The following is a 13,143-nucleotide window of genomic DNA, read 5'->3' on the forward strand; positions in this document are numbered from 1 at the left end:
TATCCAGAGACTGAACATTAGATAGTAATATACTGGTGTGCATGCCTCCTGAGTCAGACTAGAAGTCCACTCCGAATACCGCTTCACCGCTGGCAGTGTTTTGGAGCAGCCTCTAATAAGTTCAATTGCCCTTGGGGGTACGAACGAAGAATACAATTCGGGAAAGTTGTATTCCTGGTCGTAATGCTGGTGAGTTACCGCCGCTCTGAGAACCAAAAGTTATTTCCGGCTGTGTATAATAACACTTTTTTTTAAATTTTTTTTTTACACAAACTGCATTTTTGGTTAAGGGCTTGTAAGTAAGCAATTCACTGTAAGGTCTACACCTGTTGTATTCGGCGCATGTGACAAATGCAATTTGATTTGATTTCACCATGAGGCCAATGGTGACTTGAAAACAGTTACAGAGTTGAATGGCTGTGATAGAGAACTGAGGATGGATCAACAACATTGTAGTGACTCCGTAACCTAATTGACAGAGTGAAAAGAAGAAAGCCTGAACATAATACAAATATTCTAAAACATGCATCCTGTTTGCATCAAGGCACTAAAGTAATACTTTTAAAAAATGTGGCAAATAAATTCACTTTTTGTCCTGAATACAAAGTGTTATGTTTGGGGCAAATCCAATCCAATATCTTATTTCCATATTTTCAAGCATAGTTGTGGCTGCATCATGTTATGGGTATGCTTGTAATCGTTAAGGACTGGGGAGTTTTTCAGGATAAAAAAGAAACGGAATGGAGATAAGCTCAGGCAAAATCCTACAGGAAAACCTGGTTCAGTCTGCTTTCCACTAGACACTGGGAGATTTATTCACCTTTCAACAGGACAATAATCTAAAACACAAGGTCAAATATACACTGGAGTTGCTTTCCAAGAAGACAGTGAATGTTCCGTATTGGCCGAGTTACAGTTTTGGCTTAAATCTGCTTGCAAACTTCTAAATGGTTGTCGAACAATGATCAAAAAACTATTTGACAGAGCTTGAAGAATTTAGAAAAGAATAATGGGCAAACGTTTCGCAATCCAGGTGTGGAAAGCTCTTAAAGACTTCCCCAAAAAGACTCACAGCTGTAATCACTGTCAAAGGTACTACTACAAAGTATTGACTCAGGGGTGTGAGTACATATGTAGAATAAGATATTTCTGTATTTCATTTTCAATACATTTGTAAAAATGTCTAAAAACATGTTTTCACTGTCATTATGGGGTATTGTGTGTAGATGGGTGAGGAAAAATAATAATATTTAAACTGTTTAGAATTCAGGCTGCAACACAACAACATGTGCATGAACAGGGGTGTTGATCCAGGAGGGGGTTGAACGTCTCTGCTGTAACCAAGATCCAGGAGGGGGTTGAACGTCTCTGCTGTAACCAAGATCCAGGAGGGGGTTGAACGTCTCTGCTGTAACCAAGATCCAGGAGGGGGTTGAACGTCTCTGCTGTAACCAAGATCCAGGAGGGGGTTGAACGTCTCTGCTGTAACCAATAAGAAGGGGTTGAACGTCTCTGCTGTAACCAATAAGAAGGGGTTGAACGTCTCTGCTGTAACCAATAAGAAGGGGTTGAACGTCTCTGCTGTAACCAATAAGAAGGGGTTGAACGTCTCTGCTGTAACCAAGATCCAGGAGGGGGTTGAACGTCTCTGCTGTAACCAAGATCCAGGAGGGGGTTGAACGTCTCTGCTGTAACCAAGATCCAGGAGGGGGTTGAACGTCTCTGCTGTAACCAAGATCCAGGAGGGGGTTGAACGTCTCTGCTGTAACCAAGATCCAAGAGGGGGTTGAACGTCTCTGCTGTAACCAAGATCCAGGAGGGGGTTGAACGTCTCTGCTGTAACCAAGATCCAGGAGGGGGTTGAACGTCTCTGCTGTAACCAAGATTCTTGATCTTGACATCTTGCCACTTAGCAAGTTAGCAAACCAAATGCATAACTGGAGCCCTGAGCTGGATATAACTTATTAACACATCTTAGATGTCTTATAGTTATACTAGCCACCGCGCGCGCGCACGCACACACACACACACACACACACACACACACACACACACACACACACACACACACACACACACACACACACACACACACACACACACACACACACACACACACACACACACACACACACACACACACACACACACACACACACACACAGTCCATGGTTAAGTTACCACCATAATATACCTACATACCTATATTATATACCTAATATATATATATATATATATATATATATATATATATATATATATATATATATATATACCTATATTATATACCTAACATATATATATATATATACCTATATTATATACCTAACATATATATGTACCTATATTTTATACCTAATATATATATATATATATATATATATATATATATATATATATATATATATATATATACCTATATTATATACCTAATATATATACCTAACATATATATACCTATATTATATACCTAATATATATATACCTATATGATATACCTAACAAAAAGAGTACAGCTGGAGCTTAGCATTTCTTTATAGACTGACGCTCTTATTCAGAGTGGATTACACTCAACCAACCCACATCATGGTCACTATACATAAAACCCTTCCTCAAAAATAGCTACATGAGTTCTAGTAAGAGTCTAAGTGGTTGTTGATTGGTGAACAACTGGCCTGAATCATCCCTGATGAACATAATGAGTAACTCGGTAGTGTATTGGATAAATTACACTGAGCATCATGGTTACATTATGCCAATCTGAGACCCAGGAAGACATGTTCCTATGTTCTGATAACTGATAAACTTCTTCCTCTTGGTGTTCTTCTTCTGGTTTATTTTAAACTGAATCCTGATCATCTTATTGGTCGTCTTCTTCTTCTGGTTTATTTTAAACTGAATCCTGATCATCTTATTGGTCGTCTTCTTCTTCTGGTTAATTTTAAACTGAATCCTGATCATCTTATTGGTCGTCTTCTTCTTCTGGTTTATTTTAAACTGAATCCTGATCATCTTATTGGTCGTCTTCTTCTTCTGGTTAATTTTAAACTGAATCCTGATCATCTTATTGGTCGTCTTCTTCTTCTGGTTTATTTTAAACTGAATCCCGATCATCTTTTTTATAAAACAGCGACAGTCCTCTATGTTATGAACCCACCCCCCCTCTCCCCCACAGCACCTGTCCACCTTCATGATGGACAAGACAGAGTCCATTGCTACAGTGGACGATGCCATTAAGAAGCTGGTGCTACTGAACTCTAAAGACAAGATCTGGACCCAGGAGATGCTGCTTCAGGTCAACGACAAGGCTGTACGGCTACTGGACATTGATACACAGGTACTTCAACTTACACAGTCAAAGTCCTGGTACATGTAGATGTACTGAGCGAATAAAGGGGATTCTGATTCATTGCCAGTGAATTTTATTTAACATTATGTATTCAGGTTATTCTTATTGAGATCTATTTAATAAGACACACCTGTAATAACCTGCTGGTGTAAAATACAACAGTCTGTTGACTCTAAAGAGAAACCTCTGACGGGAAAGATGTATATATATATACAGTATATACGTGTATATATAGCGCTGTGATTATGCCCATCCAAGTCTTCAGTCTCTCAGTTTTTTTACATTTGTGTGTGTGTGTGTGTGTGTGTGTGTGTGTGTGTGTGTGTGTGTGTGTGTGTGTGTGTGTGTGTGTGTGTGTGTGTGTGTGTGTGTGTGTGTGTGTGTGTGTGTGTGTGTGTGTGTGTGTTAGCCATTATGGTGAGATTACTGATGAACTGACACATTTGATATGAAATAATCTCCCCTCCCTCCCTCCCTCCCTCCCTCCCTCCCTCCCTCCCTCCCTCCCTCCCTCCCTCCCTCCCTCCCTCCCTCCCTCCCTCCCTCCCTCCATCATAGGAAGAGTTGGAGAACTTCCCCCTGCCTACGATCCACCACTGTCAGACAGTGTTGAATCAGACCAGGTATCCATCTATCCTTCTGCTGGTGTGTCAAGACACTGAACAGCACAGACCTGACATACACTTCTTCTACTGTGACGAGGTCGAGGTGGGTCACTTCTACCTACGTAATCACCCCAAGTAGTGCACTATATAGGGAATGGACCCTGGTTAATAGCAGGTCACTATATAGGGAATGGACCCTGGTTAATAGCAGGTCACTATATAGGGAATGGACCCTGGTTAATAGCAGGTCACTATATAGGGAATGGACCCTGGTTAATAGCAGGTCACTATATAGGGAATGGACCCTGGTTAATAGCAGGTCACTATATAGGGAATGGACCCTGGTTAATAGCAGGACACTATATAGGGAATGGACCCTGGTTAATAGCAGGTCACTATATAGGGAATGGACCCTGGTTAATAGCAGGTCACTATATAGGGAATGGACCCTGGTTAATAGCAGGTCACTATATAGGGAATGGACCCTGGTTAATAGCAGGTCACTATATAGGGAATGGACCCTGGTTAATAGCAGGTCACTATATAGGGAATGGACCCTGGTTAATAGCAGGACACTATATAGGGAATGGACCCTGGTTAATAGCAGGTCACTATATAGGGAATGGACCCTGGTTAATAGCAGGTCACTATATAGGGAATGGACCCTGGTTAATAGCAGGTCACTATATAGGGAATGGACCCTGGTTAATAACAGGTCACTATATAGGGAATGTACCCTGGTTAATATCAGGTCACTATATAGGGAATGGACCCTGGTTAATAGCAGGTCACTATATAGGGAATGGACCCTGGTTAATAGCAGGACACTATATAGGGAATGGACCCTGGTTAATAGCAGGTCACTATATAGGGAATGGACCCTGGTTAATAGCAGGTCACTATATAGGGAATGGACCCTGGTTAATAGCAGGTCACTATATAGGGAATGGACCCTGGTTAATAGCAGGCCACTATATAGGGAATGGACCCTGGTTAATAGCAGGTCACTATATAGGGAATGGACCCTGGTTAATAGCAGGTCACTATATAGGGAATGGACCCTGGTTAATAGCAGGTCACTATATAGGGAATGGACCCTGGTTAATAGCAGGTCACTATATAGGGAATGGACCCTGGTTAATATCAGGTCACTATATAGGGAATGGACCCTGGTTAATAGCAGGTCACTATATAGGGAATGGACCCTGGTTAATAGCAGGTCACTATATAGGGAATGGACCCTGGTTAATAACAGGTCACTATATAGGGAATGGACCTTGGTTAATAGCAGGTCACTATATAGGGAATGGACCCTGGTTAATAGCAGGTCACTATATAGGGAATGGACCCTGGTTAATATCAGGGCACTATATAGGGAATGGACCCTGGTTAATAGCAGGTCACTATATAGGGAATGGGCCCTGGTTAATAGCAGGTCACTATATAGGGAATGGACCCTGGTTAATAGCAGGTCACTATATAGGGAATGGACCCTGGTTAATAGCAGGCCACTATATAGGGAATGGACCCTGGTTAATAGCAGGACACTATATAGGGAATGGACCCTGGTTAATAGCAGGTCACTATATAGGGAATGGACCCTGGTTAATAGCAGGTCACTATATAGGGAATGGACCCTGGTTAATAGCAGGTCACTATATAGGGAATGGACCCTGGTTAATAGCAGGTCACTATATAGGGAATGGACCCTGGTTAATAGCAGGACACTATATAGGGAATGGACCCTGGTTAATAGCAGGTCACTATATAGGGAATGGACCCTGGTTAATAGCAGGTCACTATATAGGGAATGGACCCTGGTTAATAGCAGGACACTATATAGGGAATGGACCCTGGTTAATAGCAGGTCAATATATAGGGAATGGACCCTGGTTAATAGCAGGACACTATATAGGGAATGGACCCTGGTTAATAGCAGGTCACTATATAGGGCATGGACCCTGGTTAATAGCAGGTCACTATATAGGGAATGGACCCTGGTTAATAGCAGGTCACTATATAGGGAATGGACCCTGGTTAATAGCAGGTCAATATATAGGGAATGGACCCTGGTTAATAGCAGGTCACTATATAGGGAATGGACCCTGGTTAATAGCAGGTCACTATATAGGGAATGGACCCTGGTTAATAGCAGGTCAATATATAGGGAATGGACCCTGGTTAATAGCAGGACACTATATAGGGAATGGACCCTGGTTAATATCAGGTCACTATATAGGGAATGGACCCTGGTTAATATCAGGTCACTATATAGGGAATGGACCCTGGTTAATAGCAGGTCACTATATAGGGAATGGACCCTGGTTAATATCAGGTCACTATATAGGGAATGGACCCTGGTTAATAGCAGGTCACTATATAGGGAATGGACCCTGGTTAATAGCAGGTCACTATATAGGGAATGGACCCTGGTTAATAGCAGGACACTATATAGGGAATGGACCCTGGTTAATAGCAGGTCACTATATAGGGAATGGACCCTGGTTAATAGCAGGTCACTATATAGGGAATGGACCCTGGTTAATATCAGGTCACTATATAGGGAATGGACCCTGGTTAATAGCAGGTCACTATATAGGGAATGGACCCTGGTTAATAGCAGGTCACTATATAGGGAATGGACCCTGGTTAATAGCAGGTCACTATATAGGGAATGGACCCTGGTTAATAGCAGGTCACTATATAGGGAATGGACCCTGGTTAATATCAGGTCACTATATAGGGAATGGACCCTGGTTAATAGCAGGTCACTATATAGGGAATGGACCCTGGTTAATAGCAGGTCACTATATAGGGAATGGACCCTGGTTAATAGCAGGTCACTATATAGGGCATGTACCCTGGTTAATAGCAGGTCACTATATAGGGAATGGACCCTGGTTAATATCAGGTCACTATATAGGGAATGGACCCTGGTTAATAGCAGGTCACTATATAGCGAATGGACCCTGGTTAATATCAGGTCACTATATAGGGAATGGACCCTGGTTAATAGCAGGTCACTATATAGGGAATGGACCCTGGTTAATAACAGGTCACTATATAGGGAATGGACCCTGGTTAATAGCAGGTCACTATATAGGGAATGTACCCTGGTTAATAGCAGGTCACTATATAGGGAATGGACCCTGGTTAATAGCAGGTCACTATATAGGGCATGGACCCTGGTTAATAGCAGGTCACTATATAGGGAATGGACCTTGGTTAATAGCAGGTCACTATATAGGGAATGGACCCTGGTTAATAGCAGGTCACTATAAAGGGAATGGACCCTGGTTAATAGCAGGTCACTATATAGGGAATGGACCCTGGTTAATAGCAGGTCACTATATAGGGAATGGACCCTGGTTAATAGCAGGTCACTATATAGGGAATGGACCCTGGTTAATAGCAGGTCACTATATAGGGAATGGACCCTGGTTAATAGCAGGTCACTATATAGGGAATGGACCCTGGTTAATAGCAGGTCACTATATAGGGAATGGCCCTGGTTAATAGCAGGTCACTATATAGGGAATGGACCCTGGTTAATAGCAGGTCACTATATAGGGAATGGACCCTGGTTAATAGCAGGTCACTATATAGGGAATGGACCCTGGTTAATAGCAGGCCACTATATAGGGAATGGACCCTGGTTAATAGCAGGCCACTATATAGGGAATGGACCCTGGTTAATAGCAGGTCACTATATAGGGAATGGACCCTGGTTAATAGCAGGTCACTATATAGGGAATGGACCCTGGTTAATAGCAGGTCACTATATAGGGAATGGACCCTGGTTAATAGCAGGTCACTATATAGGGAATGGACCCTGGTTAATAGCAGGACACTATATAGGGAATGGACCCTGGTTAATAGCAGGACACTATATAGGGAATGGACCCTGGTTAATAGCAGGTCACTATATAGGGAATGGACCCTGGTTAATAGCAGGTCACTATATAGGGAATGGACCCTGGTTAATATCAGGTCACTATATAGGGAATGGACCCTGGTTAATAGCAGGTCACTATATAGGGAATGGACCCTGGTTAATAGCAGGTCACTATATAGGGAATGGACCCTGGTTAATATCAGGTCACTATATAGGGAATGGACCCTGGTTAATAGCAGGTCACTATATAGGGAATGGACCCTGGTTAATATCAGGTCACTATATAGGGAATGGACCCTGGTTAATAGCAGGTCACTATATAGGGAATGGACCCTGGTTAATAGCAGGTCACTATATAGGGAATGGACCCTGGTTAATATCAGGTCACTATATAGGGAATGGACCCTGGTTAATAGCAGGTCACTATATAGGGAATGGACCCTGGTTAATAGCAGGTCACTATATAGGGAATGGACCCTGGTTAATATCAGGTCACTATATAGGGCATGTACCCTGGTTAATAGCAGGTCACTATATAGGGAATGGACCTTGGTTAATAGCAGGTCACTATATAGGGAATGGACCCTGGTTAATAGCAGGTCACTATATAGGGAATGGACCCTGGTTAATATCAGGTCACTATATAGGGAATGGACCCTGGTTAATAGCAGGTCACTATATAGGGAATGGACCCTGGTTAATAACAGGTCACTATATAGGGAATGGACCCTGGTTAATAGCAGGTCACTATATAGGGAATGTACCCTGGTTAATAGCAGGTCACTATATAGGGAATGGACCCTGGTTAATAGCAGGTCACTATATAGGGCATGGACCCTGGTTAATAGCAGGTCACTATATAGGGAATGGACCCTGGTTAATAGCAGGTCACTATATAGGGAATGGACCCTGGTTAATAGCAGGTCACTATAAAGGGAATGGACCCTGGTTAATAGCAGGTCACTATATAGGGAATGGACCCTGGTTAATAGCAGGTCACTATATAGGGAATGGACCCTGGTTAATAGCAGGTCACTATATAGGGAATGGACCCTGGTTAATAGCAGGTCACTATATAGGGAATGGACCCTGGTTAATAGCAGGTCACTATATAGGGAATGGACCCTGGTTAATAGCAGGTCACTATATAGGGAATGGGCCCTGGTTAATAGCAGGTCACTATATAGGGAATGGACCCTGGTTAATAGCAGGTCACTATATAGGGAATGGACCCTGGTTAATAGCAGGCCACTATATAGGGAATGGACCCTGGTTAATAGCAGGCCACTATATAGGGAATGGACCCTGGTTAATAGCAGGTCACTATATAGGGAATGGACCCTGGTTAATAGCAGGTCACTATATAGGGAATGGACCCTGGTTAATAGCAGGTCACTATATAGGGAATGGACCCTGGTTAATAGCAGGTCACTATATAGGGAATGGACCCTGGTTAATAGCAGGTCACTATATAGGGAATGGACCCTGGTTAATAGCAGGTCACTATATAGGGAATGGACCCTGGTTAATATCAGGTCACTATATAGGGAATGGACCCTGGTTAATAGCAGGTCACTATATAGGGAATGGACCCTGGTTAATAGCAGGTCACTATATAGGGAATGGACCCTGGTTAATAGCAGGTCACTATATAGGGAATGTACCCTGGTTAATAGCAGGTCACTATATAGGGAATGGACCCTGGTTAATATCAGGTCACTATATAGGGAATGGACCCTGGTTAATAGCAGGTCACTATATAGGGAATGGACCCTGGTTAATAACAGGTCACTATATAGGGAATGGACCCTGGTTAATAGCAGGTCACTATATAGGGAATGTACCCTGGTTAATAGCAGGTCACTATATAGGGAATGGACCCTGGTTAATATCAGGTCACTATATAGGGCATGTACCCTGGTTAATAGCAGGTCACTATATAGGGAATGGACCCTGGTTAATAGCAGGTCACTATATAGGGAATGGACCCTGGTTAATAGCAGGTCACTATAAAGGGAATGGACCCTGGTTAATAGCAGGTCACTATATAGGGAATGGACCCTGGTTAATAGCAGGTCACTATATAGGGAATGGACCCTGGTTAATAGCAGGTCACTATATAGGGAATGGACCCTGGTTAATAGCAGGTCACTATATAGGGAATGGACCCTGGTTAATAGCAGGTCACTATATAGGGAATGGACCCTGGTTAATAGCAGGTCACTATATAGGGAATGGGCCCTGGTTAATAGCAGGTCACTATATAGGGAATGGACCCTGGTTAATAGCAGGTCACTATATAGGGAATGGACCCTGGTTAATAGCAGGCCACTATATAGGGAATGGACCCTGGTTAATAGCAGGCCACTATATAGGGAATGGACCCTGGTTAATAGCAGGTCACTATATAGGGAATGGACCCTGGTTAATAGCAGGTCACTATATAGGGAATGGACCCTGGTTAATAGCAGGTCACTATATAGGGAATGGACCCTGGTTAATAGCAGGTCACTATATAGGGAATGGACCCTGGTTAATAGCAGGTCACTATATAGGGAATGGACCCTGGTTAATAGCAGGTCACTATATAGGGAATGGACCCTGGTTAATATCAGGTCACTATATAGGGAATGGACCCTGGTTAATAGCAGGTCACTATATAGGGAATGGACCCTGGTTAATAGCAGGTCACTATATAGGGAATGGACCCTGGTTAATAGCAGGTCACTATATAGGGAATGTACCCTGGTTAATAGCAGGTCACTATATAGGGAATGGACCCTGGTTAATAACAGGCCACTATATAGGGAATGGACCCTGGTTAATAGCAGGTCACTATATAGGGAATGGGCCCTGGTTAATAGCAGGTCACTATATAGGGAATGGACCCTGGTTAATAGCAGGTCACTATATAGGGAATGGACCCTGGTTAATAGCAGGTCACTATATAGGGAATGGACCCTGGTTAATATCAGGTCACTATATAGGGAATGGACCCTGGTTAATAGCAGGCCACTATATAGGGAATGGACCCTGGTTAATATCAGGTCACTATATAGGGAATGGACCCTGGTTAATATCAGATCACTATATAGGGAATGGACCCTGGTTAATAGCAGGCCACTATATAGGGAATGGACCCTGGTTAATATCAGGTCACTATATAGGGAATGGACCCTGGTTAATAGCAGGTCACTATATAGGGAATGGACCCTGGTTAATAGCAGGTCACTATATAGGGAATGGACCCTGGTTAATAGCAGGCCACTATATAGGGAATGGACCCTGGTTAATATCAGGTCACTATATAGGGAATGGACCCTGGTTAATAGCAGGTCACTATATAGGGAATGGACCCTGGTTAATAGCAGGTCACTATATAGGGAATGGACCCTGGTTAATAGCAGGTCACTATATAGGGAATGGACCCTGGTTAATAGCAGGTCACTATATAGGGAATGTACCCTGGTTAATAGCAGGCCACTATATAGGGAATAGGGGGCCTTTTGGGATCCTGACAATGTCATGTTAACCATCTGTCAAAACAAATTAAATCAAGCTTTATTTATACAGTACATTTCAGACATGGATGCAACGCAATGTGCTTCCCAGGTAAAAACATAGATAAACAAATAAAGATAAAACCATTAAAATTAGGCACACAACAAACTAAAGATTAACAACAATAACTGAAGGATTAAAAACACCCTGAGGAAAAGCAAAACTAAAAATGTGTGTTTTAATATCTCTTTTCAATATGTCCATAGTTTCGTCCCCCCTCAGGTTCTCTGGCAGGCTATTCCAGAGGCTGGGGGCATAATAACTAAAGGCTGTCTCTCCATGCCACTTGGTCCTAGGCTTTGGGATAGTTATAAGGCTGTCTCTCCATGCCTCTTGGTACTAGGCTTTGGGATAGTTATAAGGCTGTCTCTCCATGCCTCTTGGTCCTGGGCTTTGGGATAGTTATAAGGCTGTCTCTCCATGCCTCTTGGTCCTAGGCTTTGGGATAGTTATAAGGCTGTCTCTCCATGCCTCCTGGTCCAAGGCTTTGGGATAGTTAAAAGGCTGTCTCTCCATGCCTCTTGGTCCTAGGCTTTGGGATAGTTAGAAGGCTGTCTCTCCATGCCTCTTGGTCCTAGGCTTTGGGATAGTTAAAAGGCTTTCTCTCCATGCCTCTTGGTCCTGGGCTTTGGGATAGTTAAAAGGCTGTCTCTCCATGCCTCTTGGTCCTAGGCTTTGGGATAGTTATAAGGCTGTCCCTCCATGCCTCTTGGTCCTAGGCTTTGGGATAGTTATAAGGCTGTCTCTCCATGCCTCTTGGTCCAAGGCTTTGGGATAGTTATAAGGCTGTCTCTCTATGCCTCTTGGTCCTAGGCTTTGGGATAGTTAAAAGGCTGTCTCTCCATGCCTCTTGGTCCCTAGGCTTTGGGATAGTTATAAGGCTGTCTCTCCATGCCTCTTGGTCCTGGGCTTTGGGATAGTTATAAGGCTGTCTCTCCATGCCTCCGGGTCCTGGGCTTTGGGATAGTTATAAGGCTGTCTCTCCATGCCTCCGGGTCCTAGGCTTTGGGATAGTTAAAAGGCTGTCTCTCCATGCCTCTTGGTCCTGGGCTTTGGGATAGTTATAAGGCTGTCTCTCCATGCCTCTTGGTCCTTGGCTTTGGGATAGTTAAAAGGCTGTCTCTCCATGTCTCTTGGTCCTGGGCTTTGGGATAGTTAAAAGGCTGTCTCTCCATGTCTCTTGGTCCTTGGCTTTGGGATAGTTAAAAGGCTGTCTCTCCATGCCTCTTGGTCCTGGGCTTTGGGATAGTTAAAAGGCTGTCTCTCCATGCCTCTTGGTCCTGGGCTTTGGGATAGTTAAAAGGCCAGAGGACCTGAGGGACCTACTGGGTACATAACTTAAAGCATGTCTGATTTAAAGTTCAATAGAATAATCTTAAAATGTATTCTAGAACTCACAGACAGTCGGTGCAGAAATCTTAAAACCGGTGTAATGTGTTCTCCGTCTGGTCTTGGTCAGTACCCTGCAGCATTCTGTATGTTTTACAGTACAGAGACCTTAAAACCGGTGTAATGTGTTCTCTGTCTGGTCTTGGTCAGTACCCTGCAGCATTCTGTATGTTTTACAGTACAGAGACCTTAAAACCGGTGTAATGTGTTCTCCATCTGGTCTTGGTCAGTACCCACCCTGCAGCATTCTGTATGTTTTACAGTACAGAGACCTTAAAACCAGTGTAATGTGTTCTCTGTCTGGTCTTGGTCAGTACCCTGCAGCATTCTGTATGTTTTACAGT

General features: G+C 43.1%; 1 protein-coding gene across 1 annotated transcript in view; it reads left to right on the top strand.

The window, feature by feature from the left end:
* Positions 1-13,143, top strand: part of eps8l2 (EPS8 like 2) — a 110,724-nt gene that overhangs the window by 2,280 nt on the left and 95,301 nt on the right. Inside the window, exons 2-3 of the mRNA XM_039017016.1 lie at positions 3,176-3,337; positions 3,908-4,057. Coding sequence (XP_038872944.1) covers positions 3,176-3,337; positions 3,908-4,057 — 312 coding nt within the window. The remainder of the gene's footprint in view (positions 1-3,175; positions 3,338-3,907; positions 4,058-13,143) is intronic.

The sequence above is a fragment of the Salvelinus namaycush genome, chromosome 21 (assembly GCF_016432855.1).
Source record: "Salvelinus namaycush isolate Seneca chromosome 21, SaNama_1.0, whole genome shotgun sequence".
Classification (NCBI taxonomy): Eukaryota; Metazoa; Chordata; class Actinopteri; order Salmoniformes; family Salmonidae; genus Salvelinus; species Salvelinus namaycush.